The 20,414-nt window shown below is 51.5% G+C and overlaps 2 protein-coding genes across 3 annotated transcripts; both read right to left on the bottom strand.

Annotated features, from left to right (window-relative positions):
• Nucleotides 1–526: 526 nt before the first annotated feature.
• LOC116743850 (kallikrein-6-like) lies at nt 527–6,505 on the bottom strand. Of its 2 annotated transcripts, XM_032612918.1 has the most exons (5): nt 6,466–6,505; nt 5,830–5,989; nt 2,736–2,983; nt 1,514–1,650; nt 527–717 (listed from the first exon to the last, which is right to left on the bottom strand). In XM_032612918.1, the coding sequence occupies exons 1-5, from the start codon at nt 6,503–6,505 to the stop codon at nt 559–561; spliced, it is 744 nt and encodes a 247-aa protein (XP_032468809.1). In that variant the 3' UTR covers nt 527–558. The 2 variants fall into 2 exon arrangements, with proteins under 2 accessions (XP_032468809.1, XP_032468810.1); XM_032612919.1 differs by lacking the exon at nt 5,830–5,989 and having other exon boundaries at nt 6,466–6,504.
• A 7,572-nt stretch (nt 6,506–14,077) lies between these two features.
• Nucleotides 14,078–17,580, bottom strand: LOC116744066 (kallikrein-7-like). The gene is made up of 5 exons (XM_032613366.1): nt 17,508–17,580; nt 16,882–17,038; nt 16,421–16,662; nt 16,125–16,261; nt 14,078–14,233 (listed from the first exon to the last, which is right to left on the bottom strand). The coding sequence occupies exons 1-5, from the start codon at nt 17,578–17,580 to the stop codon at nt 14,078–14,080; spliced, it is 765 nt and encodes a 254-aa protein (XP_032469257.1).
• Between the last annotated feature and the right edge of the window lie 2,834 nt (nt 17,581–20,414).

Genomic DNA, 20,414 nt, shown 5'->3' with positions numbered 1-20,414 from the left:
AGCTGTAAAAGGGAACTAAGGATATCTGGGCTTCAGAGAGGCAGAGGTGGGATAAAGGCAAAAAGTACCACTAATAATAAAATTCACTCTTTATTGTTCACACGGGTGTGCCAGGCGCTGCCGTATGTGTTTCACACGTTTACAGCCTTGAATCTCCCCAACAACACAGCCACCGCCTTATGAGGGATATACGATTATTATCCTTATTTTAGAGATGAGAAAATCTACACACTGAAGGAAGGCACTTCCCGTGGTTGCACGGCTAAGCAAGTGGGGGAGCTGGGAGCCCAACTCAGGTTCGGCCAGACTTAGAACCACTTCTCTGTAGGAAGAAGTCCTGGAATAATTGGGGAGGGAGAGATGCTTGGAAGAGATTTTCCTGTATTCTCTTAGTGGCAGGGTTGAGACCTTAGCTGGTGTTCCCGTCACTCCTAGTGATGCAAGGATGGGGCTGGAGTAAAATCAGGGAGGATTTGTGCTGTGGTGTCACCACTTTTATTAAGCATTAAGGGTCGGGTCTGGGCAGGTGGGGGAAGGTCAAGAAGTGGAGGTCATATATCAGGATCGGTTGGCCTGAATGGTTTTTCGGATCCAGTGGCCATATCTGCAGACGTCGGTGTAGACGCCTGGCTTCTCTTTGGATCCGCAGGGGACGTTACCCCATGACACGAGGCCTCGGAGACGGTCGCCACACACCAACGGACCCCCAGAATCACCCTGTGGTTAAAGAGGGAGAGAGTCAGATACAGGCTCGCAGAGAAGGAAGGACAGACAGAAGGAGTCACAGAGACGTGTAGAGAGGGGGAAAGACACTCAGAGATGGAGAGAAAGACACACATACGGAGAGAGAGAGACAGACAGATACAAAGTCACAGATAGGGAAATAGAAGAGACTGAGGGAGACTCAGAAACACAGAGATCTCTAAAGAGAGGACAGATGGTCTCAGAAAAGGGGCTCATCTGCCTGCCCTTTCTTTGCACCCAACTCACTGTGTATCACTTTTCTCTATCTTTGTCTCTTTCTCCCACTTGGCTGGTCTCTGCAGATCCTTCAACGCACAGGGCTCAGTTTTGGCATCAAAAGGAGAAATCCAATGGACGATGGTGGCAGAAAGCCAAGTTCCAAGTATTTGGGAGTCGGGATGGAGCCCCTTCTCTCCCCGGCCACGGTCCCCCTTCTGCACAGTGTGGTTATTTCCAAGCAGAACTTGTGGGGATTCTGTTGGAGCAGGGACAGCCTCCTGGCACCATCTGTGTCCCTACTGTGTCTCTGTGGTTCTTGATCTCTTCATCTCCATCCTTGTCTCTGCATTTCCTGTCTCTGCTGACTGACTTTTTACCTCTGCCTGTCCCCGATTGTGTTTCTGTGTATCAAATTGAGTCTCTCTCCCTTATCATGCCTCTGATTTTCACCCAGCCTGTCTCTGTAAAGCTCTAGTTTGGCCTGTGTATCTGTCTCTTCCTGCCCATCCCTGTCCTTGGCTATGCAACTGGTGGGTCCTGGCGTCCTCACCTGGCAGGAGTCCTTCCCGTGCTTCTCATCCCCGGCACACACCATGTTTTGGGTGATCTGGCCAGGGTAGGCGCGGTCACACTCCTCACGGGGCACCAGGTTGAGGTATGCACACTGGATGATGTTAGGGAAATCACCTGCAAAGAGAGATGGGCCAGGATCACTTCACAACCCACCCTTCCCATCGATCCTCCAACACCTATAAATCCTCCCTCCCCTATTGGACCCTATTTCCCAACGGTTCCCTTTTTCCTATTTGTCGCTCATTCTCAAAACCCACTTCCATTGCCTGACTCCTGATTGGTCCCTCTTTCCATCAGTCTTCCCTCACATTGGCCTGTCTTCCTCACTAATTACCCCTTCTCTACCAGTTCTCGTTTCCTATTGGTCTTTCCTTCTCTTAGTTCCTGCCTTCACTTGTCTCTTTTCCATTGGTCCCACCTTCTTCAGTAGTTCTGCTGACCTCTAGACCCTCTTCCTCTATTAGTCCCGCCTCTGTTATAGCCTGTCCTCCTTCATTGGACCCTTCTTGCCCATTGGCTCATCCTGATTGGTCACCACTTGACTTTTGGTCTTTCCTAACTGGTCCCTTCTTTCCCCATTGGTTCTCCCTTCTATTGGCCCTTCATCCAAAGGTCTACTCCCTCGCTGCCGCTTCTTTCCTAAATGGCCTCATCCTCCCCCACTGGTTCTCCTTTCCTTTATGGCCCTTCACTCACTGGCCTACCCTCAATGGTTCCTGGTGATCTATTGTTTCTCCTCTAGTCCTTCTTCTAGTGACCCCTCTTGACCACTGACTCTTCTCAGTTGACCCTTCCCCCATGAGCTTTCTCGACACTGTTTGCTTTCTCAGTTCACATCCTTCAGCTGGCTCCCCTGCTTCTTCCATTAGTCCCTCCTCCATTTATCCTTTCTTGATCATTGGTGCATCCTGGTTGGTCCCTTTCGACAGCTGGCCCCCTTCCTGATTAGTATCTCCACAGTGACCCTCCCTCCTCGTTGACCCTTCATCTTATGGCCCACATCTCCATACCATTCACCTGTTGGTCTACTTTCTCCATTGGCTGTTCACTCATTGGCCCAACTCCCACATTTGCCCTCCCTCCCCATTGAACTTTCACCCACTCGTACACTACCCCATTGATTCTCACCGTTAACCCACCTCCCCATGACCCGTCACCCATTGATGATGGGTCACCTACATCATTCTCCCCCTACTGACCATCTTCCGTCTTGCCCCAGCCGAGGATGTGGCAGCTGGTGTGGTTGGCTGAGCAGTCTCTTTCCAGGGACAGGGGCTGTATGCGTGCAGAGAACTTGGCTGGACGTGACAGACGCAAAAGCATGATGTCCTGGTCATGGATGGCGGCGTTGTAGCCAGGGTGGACCACAGTCCGGACAACAGAGCTCTCCTCCTGGAAGCTCTCCCTTTGCTGAAGGTCGTGCTTTCCCAGGTAGACCTGAAGATTCCTGGGAAAGAGAAGGGCTGGGTCTCACCTGGAGCCCTTGGGCTGCAGCTGAGGCTCCAGAGGGGGCGACGGTGGGAGGTGGGGTAGCCTGGTACACCATGAACCATCCGGTCTTCTCCCCTCACAGTCTTTCCAGCTCAGTAAACGACAGATCCATCCTTCCAGAATAACCCGCAGACTATCCTTGACTCTTTATTTCTTGACTCACCTCCCAGCTGTCCAGAAATCCTTTTGTCTCTCCAAAGCATATCCAGAATCTGACCACTTCTCACCTCTCCCGCTGCTGCCGTCTTGGTCTGAGCCACCATAATCTCTTACCTGGACTACAGTCTCACTGGACTCCTGGCTTCTACCTTTGCCCCTCTATAGCCTGTCCTCCACAGAGCAGCCAGAGCTATTTTAACAATATAAGCCAGCTTTGTCCCTCCTGTGCTCAGAACCCTCCTGTGACTCCCACCTTGCTCAGAATAAAGGCCAAAGTTCTCACTGTGACCTACAAGGTTCTGCACAATCCATCCCCGTCACTTGTCAGTTATCTCCCCGTCTCCCCCTTCTCCTTCTGTTCCAGCCACACCGGCTTCCCTGCCTTTCCTTGAACACAATAGTCATCCTCTCACCCCAGGGCCTTTGCACTGGCTGTTCTCTCTGCCAGCAACTCTTTCCCCCAGATATCTGCATGCCTCACTCCCTCACCTCCTTCAAATGTCACCTTCTCAGTGAGGCCTTCCCTGAAGACCCAATTAAAATGCAAGTATCCACCCCAACAGGCAAGTCCCAGCTCCCTCTCCTGATTTCCTTTCCACCAGAGAACCTAACATCACCATCTGACACGCTATATACGTATTGTTAAATATTTACTTGTTTTACTGTCTCCCTCTGCCACAGCCGTGCTATTCGATCGAAGTTTCTGTAAGGATGGAAATATTCTCCATCTGCGCTGTTTGAAACAGTGACCACTGACCACAGGCAGCTACTGAGCCCTTGAAGTGTGGCTAGTGGATTTGGAAATTCGTTTCATTTTTATGAATGTAAATTTAATTGGCCATATGTCGCTAATGGCTACTGCATTAGATGGCACAGCTCTAGAATATCAAGATGGGATTTTTGTTTTAGGCAGATACATCCTCCTCATTGCCTAGACCAGTGTCTGGCATACGACAGGTGTTCAGTAAATATTTGTGAAATGGATCAAAGCATTACTCCCTTGCTCAGAAGCTTTCCATAGCCTCCAGCTTTTCCATTACCCTCAGAATAAAGCCCAAGTGCCTTATCCCACTATCCTCTGACCCTCAGTTAACCAGTGAACTTTCTTTTCTTAGAACTCTTCACATTGTTCCCACTTCTTTGGTCCTTACGTCTCCTCTGCCCTGGCTGCTCTGCCCCCTTTCTCATGTCCCATGCCTCAGTTTGAATTTCATCTCATCAGAACGTCCTTCCGGACGCCTTCTTCCATCGAAAGCAGGTACCTCTGTTCTTTTCTCTCATGGAGCCATCCCTGTTTTTTCGCCTTCATCGGACTTAGAGTAATTTGTAATTGTATGGTTTGTCGAGGATTCTAGAACTGTCTTCCTGCACCTTTCTGCTCCTGTGTTCCCGAGGGCAGAGACTCTGGGTACCTCCCCGTCTCAGTCTTTGCTGAATTCCCACCGCCCAGCTCAAATCTGGCCCTTAGTGGGTGCTATTGGTCAATGTGCGCTGGATGAATGATTGAGGATGGTGGGAGTGATGCCAGGTTTACCAGCGCTTGGGGGAGACCACCCTGTGGGGGGGGGGGTCCTTGTGTCCATGACCCTGCAAGGTGAGACCCCTGTTGGGGTCTCTCCCGGCTCCCACTGGGATATGACACTTGCTACTTCTCTGAGCTTTAGTTTCCTCAGAAGCCAAGAGTCCCTTATTGTGGGGGATTCCAGGAAAGGTATAGAAACTGCCTACCTTGCTACGTGGCCCATAGTTAGCGTGGAAAAAAGTGGTGGCTCTTGTTCATCAAACTACTGGTTATTAGTGCCCTGAGGATTAGTCCTGGGTCCTCTATGGTCCTCTATCTATGCCCACTTTTTGGATGATCTCATCCCATCCCGTAGCTTTAGATACCACCTGTTTGTGGTATTTCAAGTCCTAATGTTTACCTCCATCTCTGACCTCTCCCCTGAGCGCCAGCAGTCAACCTGGCATCCTTCTTGAACACCAGCCAGGTACCTGAGACTCACCTTGGCTAAAACAAAATGTCTGATGCTCCCCACCCATATCCAAACTGCTCCTCTTTCCTTCCCCCCCCGACTCAGAGAAAGACACATCCAAACAGCCAGTGGTTCAAGCCCCATCCCCGGAAGTCAGCCCTGCTTGTTCTCTTTCTCTCCCATTCCACACCACCAAGTCCTGCTGACTCAGCCTCAGGACCCCTCCCCGGGTTTTCAACTCCCCTCCATCCCCAGGGCCACCGTCCGTCCTGGTCCATCTCAGGACGATGGCAACAGCCTCCACATGCATGCCTTCATCCCCCGCCCAGTTCGCTTTCCAGAGTGCTTTTAAAACTGTAAATCCAATCATGCTGCTTCCCTGATTAAAACTCTATGTGGCTCCCCCCAGCGCTTAGAATTAAATCCATCGCTCCCTACAGGGCCCTGTAGAAGGTCAGTTCATCAAAGCAGCAGTTTTCTTGTTTTCTTCACTGCGATATCCCCAGGGCCCCAAACACTGCCTGACACGTATTTAGTAATCAGTTAAATACTGGTCAGTTGAACCCGGTTATCAGATGGCCTCACGATGGGACAGGGGGATGTGTGAAGTCTGCAAGACGCCCGCAGGGTCTAACTGCAACCACTCCTCATTCACAGCGTGGAGACTCACGGTTTTTGGCAGTGGGCAGCGGTGAGGACCCACAGTGGGTGAATGAGGACCCCCCCACAGAGCAAGTGGCCTGAGGTGTAGAGGGCAGCTTGGTAGGGGTGAGACGTCTGCTCACAGGGTCCACCATGCAGCAACTTATTCTTCTGTTCCTCTGTCTGGGCTGAGGGAGGGAGGGTCTGAGTCAGAGAGAAGGTCTGGAGACGTCAGGTACCTCCCCCCAAGGTGAACCCCATTGCTGTCTTAATCATCAAGATCTTCTCCATCCCCATGCCCCAAACCAACCCCATCCTCCAACTCTTCTTCAAACCCACCCCTTCTTCATCTCAATCCCCATCCCCAAAGCCAAAGCCATCCCTAAGCGTTCTTATCTTTAACCCCACCTCCAGCCAATTTCCCCATCTCTAACCCCATCTCCCAAGCCAAGCTCATCCTCAAACCCGTCCCCATCTTCACGGCCGCCTCCCACCCCTTCCCCATCTGCATCCCTCGTCCCTAATTTAACCCCTGCATCTTCCTCATTTGAAACCCAGCCCCCTCCATCCTCATGTGTATCCCCATCCCAGCTCCAATCTCTTCCCCATCAACAACCCCCACCCCATGCCCAGACAGCCCCCTGCCCCTCCCTTTTTGGCCTACCTGCAGCGACCAGAATCAGTGTTACAATCAGCGTCTTCATGGCCGTACCTGAGAAGGGAAGCCAAGCGCTCCATGAGTCCCGGCCTCAGACTTCGCCCAGTCTCCTCCCTCTCCGCCCGCCTCATCTTCCCTTTCCTCCCCGGCCTGCCCTGCTCTCCTGAACTTTGACTTCTGTGTTCCCCATTTAGCCTCTTGATTTCTTGTCTCCCTGACCCATGTCTTCCATCTGAGGGTCCCCCGGAGGCGGGTGCCAGAGAGGACCCAGAACCTGCTGCTCACGGCGCACCTCACATTATTTTTCTATCCTCGGCTTTAGCCTGCCTGATTAGTAACAGGAGGAGGGAGGGCCCCTGACGTTCTTCCCTCTATGGGATTTCTCCTCCTCCCTTTGGCTCTGTGCTTACCTGTTGCTCAACCCCACACCTGTAGGTTCTGGTGGGAGGTGTGATCTTACCTGCTGGGGGCCGGCTGCCTGGGGGTCGACTCTTGGGTTGGGGGCAGGGACAGTACGTGTCACAGGCAGACAGAAAGGGAGACAGACAGAGAGTCAGAAATGCAGGGAACCGCGGAGAGAGAAGTGATGCTGAAAACAGAGAGGACGCCTCAAGAGTCGGAGACGGAGGGCAGAAAGCAGAGAATATAGGGGCTGTGGCGCCCAGGGCCTGGCAGACAGACACCCTGAGCTCCCTGGCGCCCCCTGGAAGAGACTGGTCCTGTCCTCAGATGCTCCTGGTGTGTCCTTTTAATCTCTGCCTCCCCAGGTCCCCGAGGCAGGAGAGGGACCCGCCCTTTTCCTCCTCACCCAGGACTCCCACGCATATTCCTCCCACCCTCCCACAGCTCCCCGCCTGATGGCCCCCCTGACCCCGGCTTCCAGGGAGGGCAGTGCAGGTCCCTGAGTGCACTGGGGGCCCGGGTTCCCAGGTCTGAGGGAGGAGGGGGCTGGGGGCTGAGTATTCCGGACCTTCAAGGAGAAAGGAGCTGGGAGTCTGCACACCTGGATCTAAAGGAAGGAAGGGCAGAAGCTTGTTCTCCTCGGTTCCTAGACTTCTAGGTCCTTGAGCAAGAAAGGATCTGAGGGGCTTCCCTGGTGGCGCAGTGGTTAAGAATCCACCTGCCAATGCAGGGGACACGGGTTCGATCCCTGGCCCAGGAAGATTCCACATGCCGTGGAGCAACTAAGCCCGTGCGCCACAACTACTGAGTCTGCGCGCTACAACTACTGAAACCCGCGTGCCTAGAGCCCGTGCTCCACAACAGGAGAAGCCACCGCAGTAAGAAGCCCGCGCACCGCAACGAAGAGTAAACCCCGTTCGCCGCAACTAGAGAAACCCCGCAGGCAGTAACAAAGACCCAGTGCAGCCCAAAAAAATAAAAATTAATTAATTAATTTAAAAAAAAGAAAGAAAGAAAGGATCTGAGGACCCAAATGCCTGCGTCCCAGGCAAACACACAGAACCCCCTGTCCTCCTGGACTCCCACCTCTCACGTGCTCTGGGGCCTGCAGGCTGTCACTCCTGGGTTCAGCACCCTTGGGCACTGGGAACGAGGCCCCACGGGTTCAGTGGGGTTGGGGTGACTCACGCACCTGCCTGTAAGTCCCTCTGTGCGTGCTGGAGAACCTCAGTGTCCTCGCGAGACACAGCAAAACCAGCCAGCAAGAAAGCGTGTGTCACCAAGCTGGTACCCGCCCCTGCCCCGGGCTGTGGTGCAGACCCAGGCACTGTGGGGAAAGGGCCTTCGAACAATAGGGCTTTGTCTGTCCCCAGCACCCAGTGCCATGCTCCTGTCGGCTCCATTTCTCAAGCTCTCTTCCGGGCAGGTGGACGGCCGGCTGCATCAATTGCTTCCCTTTATCTCTATCTGACAGTCCTGTTGCTGTCCTTTGAGTGTCCACCCACCTCTGCCCGGATATCAGGACTCTTGACCCGCCTGGCCCCCCTTCTCCAAGTCTCTCGGTGTCCAGCTCTCTCCCTGGCCATGGCGGGGGGTGCCTCCGTGTCTGTCTGTTTGTGTCTCTCCACCCCTCTGCCTCTTTCTCTATATTTTTCTCTGTATTTCTGTCTTTCCCCTTGATTTTCCAAGTCTCCGTTAACACTCTCTAAATCTCTCCTTACCTCTCCTAGGTTCCACCTGCGTTTCCAAGAGAAGCTTGTGTATGCACAGAGGGGAGTTAGCTCCTGCAGAAGGGGTGGCGTGGGAGAGGGCAGCGGGGAAGCTAGTGGGACCCAGGAGGATTTCAGGACTTGTTGATGAGATTTAACATGTACAGAGAGACACAGAAATAAACGGGAATGCAGGAAGAGTGTGATGAGAAACGGGGGTCCAGGAAGCTATGGGGGGATCCAGGAAGATTTGAAGAGGTGTCTTTAAACTTGGGCGTTTTAGTCAGTAGGAGAGAGGTAGTTAAAGGGTCTGGTGCATGCAAGGAAATGGCAGACTGGCATGAGCTGGAGGAATGGGTGTACGTGCGGCTGCCTGGAGGGAAATGGGTGTGATAATCACAGGGACGGGCAAGATGGAAAAGGGAATCTTTGGGGAAAGTCATTGAGCAATAAGTGCAACTGATATGAATAACGTCAACCTCAGCACCAGCTTGGGCCTGGCACTGTGGGTAGCATTTAATTCTTGCATTAAATCTAATTGCTAACACCTTTGCTTGTCCCCGTCACTCCTGGGATGAAAACCAATCTGGCATTTGATATATTCTCTGGGGCTGCTCCCCTCGCCCCCCAGTTTCCCCCAGGCCCTTCTCACTCATCTCCCCACTGAACCCAGCATCTTGTTCTCAGGACCCACCATCCTCCCAGGTACCAGGTTGGACCGCTCATGGCCCATTGATCCCCAAGTCCTATCCCACTGCCTCCTCTCTCCGTGTGGTCCCTTCTCTCCATCCCTATGTCCCTGGTCCCAGTTCAGACCTGCTTCTCTCCCACCTGGACCATTACCCCAAACTCTTCCCCTTCTCTGTATCCTTCACTTGACCTCAGAGGCATCTTCCTGTGTCAGAGCTGACATTGCCTCTGTCTGGCTCACAGCCCTGGCCTGGGTCCCCCAGCATCCACAGCAGTACTGGCCAAAAGAAATATAATGAAAAAAAAAAAGAAAAGAAAAGAAATATAATGCCAGGTACACGTGCATTTTTTTAAAAATAAATTTATTTATCTTTGGCTGCGTTGTGTCTTCATTGCTGCGTGCGGGCTTTCTCTAGTTGCAGTGAGGGGGGCTAATCTTCGTTGCGGTGCATGGGCGTCTCATTGCGGTGGCTTCTCTTGTGGAGCACGGGCTCTAGGCTCTCGGGCTTCAGTAGTTGTGGCACGCGGGCTCAGTAGTTGTGGCGCACGGGTTTCGTTGCTCCGCAGCATGTGGGATCTTCCCAGACCAGGGCTGGAACCCGTGTCCCCTGCATTGGCAGGCGGATTCTTAACCACCGCGCCACCAGGGAAGTCCCCACGTGTGCTTTAAAATTTTCTAGTAGCCACAATTTTTTTTAAAAGTAAAGAAAAAAACCCCCAAAAAACAAGAGTTCATTTTAACATCTCGTTCAGCCCAATACATCCAAAACAATATTATTCCAATGTGAAATCAAAATACAATTTTATTTTTAAAGATTTATTATTTATTTATTTAATGTATTTTGGCTGCGTCGGGTCTTAGTTGCAGCACACGGGATCTTCATTGAGGCATGCAGGATCTTTCGTTGCAGCGCACGGGCTCTTCGTTGTGGTGCGCGGGCTTCTCTCTACTTGTGGCATTCGGGTTTTCTGTCTCTAGTTGTGGCGCCCGGGCTCCAGGTCGCGTAGGCTCTGTAGTTGTGGGGCGCGGGTTCCAGAGCGCGTGGGGTCTGTAGTTTGCAGCACAGGGCCTCTTGTTGAGGCGCGCGAGCTCAGTAGTTGTGGCCCACGGGCTCAGTTGCCCCGAGGCATGTAGGATACTAGCTCCCTGACCAGGGATCGAACCCACATTCCCTGTATTGCAAGGTGGACTCTTTACCACTGGACCACCAGGGAAGTCCCCAAAATACAGTTTTAAAGAGGTGGTTTGCTTTCTTATTTTTTTGCATGATAGATGCTTGGGATCCGACGTGTCTTTTACAATTACAGCACGACTCAGTTGGAGCTGCCACAGTTCACGAGTCAGGAGCCACCAAGGCGAATGGCTGTCACATTCTCAGTGCAGCTCTACCCACTTGTGTTCTTGTGCTCCAGCCATGGAGATTACTTGAAGCTTTCCTGAACCATTCCATGTCTTCTAACCTCTAGGCCTTTGCCTATGTTATTCCCGCCTCCCAGAATGTTCTTCCCAGCTTCTCCTGGTAACAACTTGTCCTTCAAGTCTTTGCTTACACATTACCTCCTTCAGGAAGACTTCCCTGAACACCACCCAACTTCCAACCCTCTGCAGATGGGTTAGTCACTCTCATCTAAGATCCCACAGCAGGTGCCTCCTTCATGTCACGCTGGATGGTGACCGTCTGGATCCACACCCATCTCCCCCACTGGACCATGAGCTCCTTGAGCGTAGGCGCTGGTTCTCACTCACCTCTACGTCCCAGGCACCAGCACAGCACTCGGCCCAGAGGAAGCCTTAGCAAATGTTGACCAAATGACTAAATGACTTCATTCCTCCCACTCCTGTTTTACACAAAAGAAAGCTGAGGCTCAGAGAAAGGAATTTAATCGCTCAGCCTCAAACACCCAGGAAACGGTGAGCCGGAATTGGAACTCAGCTTCCAACATGGCGGTGGACATGGCGCATCTCTTGGGGCCCCGTCTGGTTCCACCTTACTATAATACGGGATGGGTGGATTTGGGAGGAGTTATTGGGAGCCCTGTGGGAAAGGAGGGAGGCGGTAGGCAGTGGGGAGTGGAAGGACCTCTAAGAGAGAGAATGAAGTCCCCAGCTCTAGGCATTTGCCAGTGGCCTTCATGGTTTTGCCATCCCCACACGCCGCGCGTGCTTATTTATGAGATGTCTTTCTCCCAAGTGACATGCTCCGCAAAAGTCTTCAATAAAGAAAATGTTTTACAAGAAAACTTTACGAAAGTGTAAGCAGGGAAAAGAGCCAGAAGCCACAAACAATAAAAACCAACACTCAGGGGCTTCCCTGGCGGTCCAGTGGTTGACTCCACGCTTCCAATGCAGGGGACGCGGGTTCGATCCCTGGTTGGGCAACTAAGATCCCACATGCCATGTGGTACAGCCAAAAACAAACAAACAAACAAAAAAAGCCCAACACTCATTGCAGGCTTATTCTGTGTCAGACAATGTTCTAGCACTTTCTGAACAGTAAACTTATACAATCTTCATAACAGCCCTGGGAAATAGGTGCTACTTCTCTCATTTCAAGGTTGAAGGAACAAGGGTGGGGAGGTGATGTGCTCAAAGGTGAATAGCTTACAGCTGCCAGAACTGGGATTGGCACCCAAAGAGCGCAGTTTCTAGAGTCAGTGTCTTTAACTATTGTACTTTATCAGCTACCCAAAGAAAAATGAATTTTTTTTTTTTTTTCAGTATGCGGGCCTCTCACTGCTGTGGCCTCTCCCGCTGCGGAGCACAGGCTCAGCGGCCATGGCTCACGGGCCCAGCCGCTCCGCGGCACGTGGGATCCTCCCGGACCGGGGCACGAACCCGTGTCCCCTGCATCGGCAGGCGGACTCTCAACCACTGCGCCACCAGCGAAGCCCAAGGAAGTTGTTTTTAAAAAATTCAACAAGAGTATGCTCTCAAGTCATCGTAAACCAATCCGCCTCCTGACGGGTATACAAGAGCTGCCAACAGGCAGAGCCAGTTGTCTATAGGCTGACCTAGTGCAACTGTGATGTTTTGTTACTTTTTAAACTTTTAGGTTGAATATGGATTTGGGGTGGCTTGCTGGAGAGAGGGGAAGTTGATGGAGCTTCATGAGGGTGGTGGCCAGATACTCTTGACCTTCCTTAAACTTGACACAGATCCAGAGGCGGGAGGGGCTGGGGGCCTGGACTCCTGGGTCTGAGGGAGGAGGGGCTGGGGGCCTGGACTCCTGGGTCTGAGGGAGGAGGGGCTGGGGGCCTGGACTCCTGGGTCTGAGGGAGGAGGGGGCTTAGCTTCCTGTGCACAGGGACACCAGAGGAAGTTAAGAAATTCCACGGCGGCTACAGAATTCCTGCAATACGAAGAAGCGTGGGAGAATAGGAGGCTAGGAGAGAGGGGAAGGTGGTGGAGCTTCAACAAGAGGAGAATGTTGACCAGTCGAGAATTCTGGGGGAGAAACTGGAAAGACAGGTAGGAGAGGTGAGTCCTGGGCATCGGAGAGGCTCCCTCTGTCAGCACCTTCTGAGGTATGGCTGCCCAGGAGACTTGGATGGCAGGAGTAGGGGCATGGCCAGGCTGAGTCACTGGGACTCCTACCTCCACCCTTTCTGAGGCCCCTTCCCTGCCTTCTTGAGGACAGGAGACCACCTACCTGGGTTCCCAGCCCCCAGCCTCCCCTGGCATCCAGGAGGCTGGTGGCTCACTTTTGGGGGGCCCCTGTGGGACCCAGGTGTCCTGTCTTCCTGCCAGCCCTACGCTTCCCCCACACCTTCTCCCTCTCTCCTAGTTTGTCACCCGTGAAATGCCCAGAAACACTTTCACACCCCTTTCCACCCTGAAGAAGCAGACATATTCTCTCCTCCCTCCCTTTTACTCTCTTTACCTTCCCTTTTCCTCTTTCGCTTCTCCATTTTACCGATGAGGAATACGGAGACCCAGGAAACGGAGAAAAAATATGCCACTGGGCAGGGAGGCAAGGCAAGGGACCAAAAATCACGTGCATTTTTCTTTCCTCTCTAAGGGTCTCCCCTCCTCCACCTTAGATCTCCAGAGCTTTTCCGCTGCTGTTTATCAGGTTATAAAAGTGCATACCCACAGAAAAGTAAATGCAAGGAAGCAGGCTACCCTCCCATGACTACCACCGTAATGCAGTTTGGTACACATGATTTCAGGTTTTATTTTGTGAATGTTTTCATTTTACATAGCAAGGATCCCATGCACATATATTTCCGTATCTTCCTTTTCTCATTTAACATCACGTAGCATAAACATCCTTGCCTAACACTGACAATTCTGCGTAATTAGTTGCCTTGGCAGTTGCATATCCTTGTCTCGAGCTAGCCTATTGTTTACTTAAACACTCGACTGATTCCGGACATATTCAGTGTTTCCACCGTTTTGCTATGATAAATAATGTTGTGATAAATTCAAACCTTGCTCCACATTTTGGATATTTTTTTTTTTTTTTTTTTGTAGTAGTATCTTCCTAGAACTGGAATTGCCGGGTCAAAGGTGGAGAACAAGGGTCCTGATTCACATTGCCCAATCAACTTCCATAAAAATCGTATGAATTTACAGTTTCAGTGGCCGAGGCTGCTGGTCTCACTACTTCTTTACCGGCACTGAGGTTTTTGTGTCTCGTGTTTTGGTTTTAATTCCTTGCTGATTTGATTGACTTACGCACATGGCATATTGTGGAGGTTTATGATATGTCTTTGAGGAAAAGTAAAGTCAAGTATGACTGTAGATCATCGACGTCCTTATTTCTGTGAATTTCCTGTTCAGGGCGTAGGGATGGAGAGATGGGAGTGCGGAGAGATTAGCAATACGTGCTCATGGTGGTGTTTATCCAATCGACGTACTTGCAGACTTGGGTATAGACAGCTGGGTTGTTGGGTTGGCCGCAAGGGAAACCTCCCCAGGACACCAGGCCTTGCAAAGTACCTTTGCACATCAGCGGTCCCCCTGAGTCACCCTGGAGGGGACAAAGCAAATTAGCTTCAGCTTCAGAGTGAAGTCCCGCCCCCACTTCCGTCTCATACACCCCCACGGTTGTCAGTCTTTGTCTTGCCAGACCCTGGACTTCCACCCCGGCCAATGGGGAGAGACTCATAGTCTCTGGGGACCAATAGTAGAGCAGGAATTAGGGCCATCATGGAGAAGACAAACCACGTTCTCTGAAGACATTGGCTTGAGCCCCGGCCAATGGGACCAATCACAGGGAAGGGGCAGGGCTTCCAGGGGGTCAGAGCCCCATTTCTTCCCCATCTTTGAGGACTCAGCGCCAAGCCCATGGGAGAAGGGTCAGTATCTCCAGGGAACGGACACATGGGCGTGAAAGAGGGACAGGGTGGTCTTGGAAATCGGGGGCCTAACCGATGACACAATTCATAAGTCCCCGTGTAAAATGAAAGTGTGGGCTCCCTCGCTTCGAAAGTATTAAGAATTTCAAGACAGCAACAGGAGTGCTTTAAACCGAGGGTGGGACTCTCCTGAGTGTGGGACCGCGTGTCACTGTACAACTTGCACATTCGTGAAGCCGGCCCTCACTGGGGGAAGAGAAGGATGCCCCATTCTCTAGGACACACATTCCCGTCCCGTCACCCCATCCCTAACACTTACCCTCCCACCACCCCTGGCAGCTGAGGGTACAGGTGAGAGCGAAAGGAGTGGAGGTACGGGGAGAGAGACAAGGAAAGGGAGCCACAGAGAAGAGGAAAAGAGTTAAGCAAAGGATGGAGAAAAGAACGGTGGAGCAGTAGAGGGAGGACAGAGAAACACTAGTGTAGGGGCTGGAGAGAGCGGCAGAGAGGTAGGTAGATAAAAAGAGAGACAGGCTTCCCTGGTGGCGCAGCGGTTGGGAGTCCGCCTGCCGATGCAGGGGACGCGGGTTCGTGCCCCGGTCCGGGAAGATCCCACATGCCGCGGAGCGGCTGGGCCCGTGAGCCATGGCCGCTGAGCCTGCGCGTCCGGAGCCTGTGCTCCGCAACGGGAGAGGCCACAGCAGTGAGGGGCCCGCTTACCGCAAAAAAAAAAAAAAAAAAAAAAAAGAGTGACAGAAGCAGACAGCCAATGGGGGCGGGGGTGGGTGGCAACACTGATGGAAAGAATGAAATGAAATTAGGTGTAAAGGGAGATGTGGGAAGATACTGTTCAGAGACAGGGAGGGAGTTACAAAGAGGAGGGGAGAGACAGTTCTTTGCCCAGGACCAGGACCCAAGTGAGGTGAGTGAGACATCAACTTCGGGCACACAGTCTCAGTAATTGCAATAAACAGTATTTTACTGCAATACCTTAAAATTGAATTTAATATGAAAAAGTCCGTGATAAACACAGTATCCCAATTTTAGATAAAGGGTCAGTACAGGGCTGTGCTGAGACTTATTGAAGCCTGAGGTAAGCGGGAGATTCAGTAAGACTGATGGCTCTTTATTGAAAATTCTGATATTTTGTTCATCGTGGACTTTTGCATAGATTTTTAAAAAAATATTGCATAAGAATATCATTTATCTTGATTACTGAGTTTTCTGGGCACCCCCACCCCTTTAAAGTTTGGCTTTGAAGCCAAGGCTTCACTCGCCTTCCCCTAATCCTGGCCGCACGTTGCCCATCCCCAGCCCCTCCCATTCATCTTTCTGCCTCATCCTCAGGGCCATACCAGCCCCCACTGGGCTGCCACTACTGACCTGAGCAGAGAATAGGATAGAGAAAGCTAGGAAAGCTGGGTCTAGGGTGGGGCGGGGGGTGATGAGGGAATGCTCAGCGCCAAGGTCAGGTGCAAAGATTCTGGATAGAGGGGGAAGATGGGGCTCCGTGCTAAGATGAAGCAGCCAGGGACCCAGGGCAGGGGAGGAAGGAGGGCTCACGTTGCAGGCATTGGTGCCGGAGTTGGGGATGCCAGCACACAGCATGGAATCTCCCAGCAAGTCCATGTAAACCCTCCTGCAGTCTCCAGAGGAGATGATGTCGACCTCTGTGCACATGAGTTTCTCTGGATAGGTCGCTGCAAGATGGGGGGGGGGGGCTTGTCAGTCATCAGTCAGAGGCCTGGGACTGTGGACCCGTGGGTCCTGATGGGGAGAGGATGGGGGTCCAGGATCCTAGACCCTGAAGGAGGAGGGGTTCAGGGTCTGGGGCTCCTGGGTCACTGAGGGAGCCTCACCAATAGGGCTGGTGGTGGTGCCCCAGCCAGAAACGGTACAAGTGGTCCCAGGGGGTTCACAGCGGGAAGGCAGGTTGACCTTCTTCACGGTGGATGACAGCCTGGCCCGCGTCCTTAGCTTCACCAGCATGAGGTCATTAACCTTGCTCTGCATGGAGTAGCCGGGGTGGCGGAATGACGTTGTGGCCCTGATCTTCTGGCCTCTGCTCAGGGATTCACTGCCCAAATGCACGGTGTACACACTGGGAGAACGGAGCAACATTCATAGTGTCACTGTGAGTGAGAGAGTGGGAGAGAGACCCAGAGAGAGAAAAACAGAGATCCTGGGCGGGGGTGGGGGGGAACGACAGAGACCAAGAGAGGGGGCAGGGCAGAGATGGGGGTCGGTGGAACAGAGACTGGGGGGGGGCAGGGACCCAGAGGGAGAGCTGGAAGTGCTCAGAGCACCCGTGCCCACGTACTTCAGCATGCAGTGGGCAGCAGTAAGCACCCACCACTCGTTGACCAGTACGCCTCCACAGTAGAGCTGATTGCCGTTGAGCAGGGCCACCTGCCAGGGCTGGGAGCCTCTTAGACACGGGAGTCCATCAATAATCTTGTCGTCGTTCTTGTCCCGGGCTGGATAGAGACATGGAGGAAAACATGGGTAGTAAGCCTCAGAGGAAGGCTGAGTCAACAGCGGAGGGATTTGGAGACAGAGATGGAGACAGACAGAGAGACAGGGAGAAATGCAGAGGCAGAAATGGAGAAGAGTGCAGAGAAAGCAGGAGATGGAGCTGGAGAGAGACAGAGGCAGCCCACTCAGAAACCCAGGAGGAGAATCTTGTCTGTCTGGAGCTGACGACAGAAGCTGATAGGAGAGACCCTGAGTGCAGAAGACAGGGCCTGGGGCACACAGAGACCCCAGGAGTCAGAAGGAAGCAGGAAGAAAAGTGGCAGAAGGGTCTTGTCTTCTGAGGGAGAAAGCTGCTGGAGCAGAGGGAGGTCCTGACTCAGGGACCCCTTGGAGAGAGGGGCCCTTGAAGACGGTCACTGGGGATGATGGGAGGTCCAAGGGTTAGGGCAGCCCTCCCAGACTGGCCCTCACCTTCCTGGGCAGCAGATCCCAAGGCTAAGGACAGCAGTAGGGTCAGCAGGGGTGGAAGAAGGAACCCTGCCATGGTGGCTTCTCTGAGTCTCTCAGCGGCTGCCAGGTAGAGGACGGGTCTCTTTTGCTGCGGAGAAGGACAGAGTTCAGGAAGCAGGAGTCCCGGCCCCCAGCCCCCTCCTCCTTCAGACCCAGGAGTCCTTCCCCTTGGGACCCAGGAACCTGGGCTCCCATCTCTCGCCATCCATAAGTCTGTATCCCTAGTTCCTTTTCCCCTAAGAGACCAAAAATTCCAGACCTCCAGCCCCTCATCTGTCAGAGCCGGGCGTCCAGGCTTCCCACTGCCCCCTCCCCTCAGGAACAGGAGTCAGCTGTCCAGCCAGCCTCATCGCCCCTCCCCCCAAATGAGGCCCCTTCTCACCTCCGGAGGGCCTGATCCGACGTGGGGCGCAGACTCGGTTGGGAGTCAAGTGTCTCCAGACCTGCCCAGGGCGGCAGTCTTATACCACATCCAGCCCCCGCCCCCGCCCCCGCCCTCAGCGCCCCAGGATGCAGGTGGGAAAGGCTCAGAGACACCCTCTTCCTGTGCATCTGGTTATCTCGAACCCCCGAGGCAGCTAATTCACTTGGCAGGACTCTACTTTTTCCAGCCTCCCGCAGGCCCCTGCGCATTCCGGGCCCAGCATCCCCGGTGGCCGCTACGGAGGCGGGAGCCGCAGGTGCTCTGGCTTCGAGGGGCAGATTCAAGGAGTGGCTGAGCTCAGGAAATGCGCTGTGACTTGGGTCCTCCTTTGGGGCCACTTCCTTGCCCCAATCCCCTCTCAGGGATAACCTAGAGCCCATACCGTAATTCTGACGAGCTTGTGATAATTTGTTCAGGCTGGAACCCAGTCATGTCTTTTGAACGTAATATAGGGTATGAATGAAAAAGAAAACGCTTTCCCTAACTCCACCCTGATAAATGCTTACGTTTATCAATATAGTCTCTGTTCTCCTGTGATACAGAGATTTCTATACATATTATGTATTTATAACAAAAACGTCTGTACTAAACATTATCTAATATAAACTTTTTCTTTATAAATTACCTTGAACAATTTTTCCTCCTAGTATATTTATCTATTTAAAAAAAAATTGGAAACATTTATTTATTTGGTTGTGCTGGGTCTTAGTTGCGGCAGGCAGGCTCCTTAGTTGCGGCATGTGAACTTTTAGTTGCGGCATGCGTGTGGGATCTAGTTCCCTGACCAGGGATCAAACCCGGGCCCCCTACATTGGAAGCTCAGAGTAGCCACCAGGGAAGTCCCTCCTCTTAGTGTGTTTAAATGGGTCTCCTTCCTTCTTAATGGTTGCATAACATTCCATACTATAGTTGTACCCTGACTTATGTAGTCTGTTTCAAATTGGAGTATTTTGGGATAGTTTTAATTATAATAATGCTGGGTTGAGCTTCCTTGTACATTCACCTTCACTGACTGTGTTCACTCAAGCAGTATTTACTGAGCGTATACCCTGTGCCAGCAGTTATTCTGGTTCCTGGGGACACCGTGCTCAGCAAAGCAAACAAAAATTTCTTCATACAGCCTCTTGTTCTAGTGGGTGGAGACTGTGAATACAAAAATAAATATATAAAATATATAGTTTGTTAGATGTTGGTAAGTACTACAGAGAAAAATAAAAGCAGGGAAGAGGGTATTTATATCAATGCCACCATTCAGCCATTTAACAATCATTTAATAAATATATTTTATAATTCCTATGTGCCCGCAACTTACTATTATGCCTCAGAAGGTCAAAAAACGTCTTTGTTAAACCACCAGGCTGTACGAGAAAGTAACAGACCTGTATTTATTTAAGAGTCACCTTGCAACTAATAATGAACAGAAAGTAGAACTCTATCCTCAGTATATTTTCAAGGTAAACCAAGCAGTCACCCATGATTATTTTTCACATCTAATATTTTAGGCGGTATCGACTCGCTTTGTCGCACTTTGCGCTTTTTCAAAGCAAAAACTCTGCGTTAAAAATACAAGACCGAGAGAAATGTACATTGAAAAGGACAAAAGCAGAAACGTCATGTGGAGAACCTGGGAACAAGAAAGAATATCGTGGGGATTGTCTGAGTCATAGTGTACCTTCAGATAAAATAAATATTTAAAATAAATAAAATAAACTTTAAAAAATTTAAATAATAAATAAATAAAATTTATAAAAAGATTTAAATAAAATTTTAAAAAAGAGCAGGGAAGAGGGATAGGGAGTTACTGGTTTCCTCCACTCTCAGGGACCCCGGGGGTTATAATATTAGGAAGATTCCACGTGAACATGACATTTGAACAAAATCCTAAAGGAGATGGTGGATTGATCCATGTAGCTACTTGGAGGTAGTGAGTCCTAGGCAGAGCAAATGGGCAGGTCAGTTAGGCAAGGGGCATGCTTAGAATGTTCTAGCAGGGGAACCCTTTTGACTGGAGCTGAATGAGCAGGGGGACAAGGGCAGGTAATGAGGTCGGGGAGATAATAGGACTAGGATGACATAGGACCTTAAAGATCAGTGTAGGACTTTGGTGTTTACCTTGAGTGAGATGGGAACCGTTATACTTGAAGGCAAGTTCCTAAAAGCGGAATTGACCCCAAATTCTAAATCAGACCCCCAAAGTGTGATTTGTTCCTCAGCCCTGAGCCCAAATCTTACCTCAATCCTGACCCCTACCCCAACTCTATTTTTGTCCCATAGTTTGGCCCATAATAGACATTATTGCTGCCTACTCAAACATTCATTCCTTCTGTCTTTCTACCAGAGCCCCAATTTTGTTTGGATAATCTTTTACCCTCATCATGATTGTAAACTTTACTGCGCCAAGCAGAAAAGCCATTTCTGCCTGCCAGCGATTGGTTTAGAAACGA

The sequence above is a fragment of the Phocoena sinus genome, chromosome 19 (genome assembly GCF_008692025.1).
Source record: "Phocoena sinus isolate mPhoSin1 chromosome 19, mPhoSin1.pri, whole genome shotgun sequence".
In the NCBI taxonomy this organism is placed as follows: domain Eukaryota; kingdom Metazoa; phylum Chordata; class Mammalia; order Artiodactyla; family Phocoenidae; genus Phocoena; species Phocoena sinus.
Note: the sequence above shows the minus strand (reverse complement) of the source record. Positions and strands in the feature narration are given on the sequence as shown.

Coding starts and splice junctions, on each gene's coding strand:
- LOC116744066 (XM_032613366.1), bottom strand. CDS start 17,580: ATGGCAGGGTTCCTTCTTCCACCCCTGCTGACCCTACTGCTGTCCTTA. Junction 17,039..17,507: donor GGGATCTGCTGCCCAGGAAG/GTGAGGGCCAGT, acceptor GTCTCTATCCAG/CCCGGGACAAGAACGACGAC. Junction 14,234..16,124: donor CCGGCACCAATGCCTGCAAC/GTGAGCCCTCCT, acceptor TGTCCCCTCCAG/GGTGACTCAGGGGGACCGCT.
- LOC116743850 (XM_032612918.1), bottom strand. CDS start 6,505: ATGAAGACGCTGATTGTAACACTGATTCTGGTCGCTGCAG. Junction 2,984..5,829: donor GCTGCCCACTGCCAAAAACC/GTGAGTCTCCAC, acceptor TCTCTTTCCCAG/GAATCTTCAGGTCTACCTGG. Junction 1,651..2,735: donor CTGGGGCAAGACGGAAGATG/GTCAGTAGGGGG, acceptor CTCTCTTTGCAG/GTGATTTCCCTAACATCATC.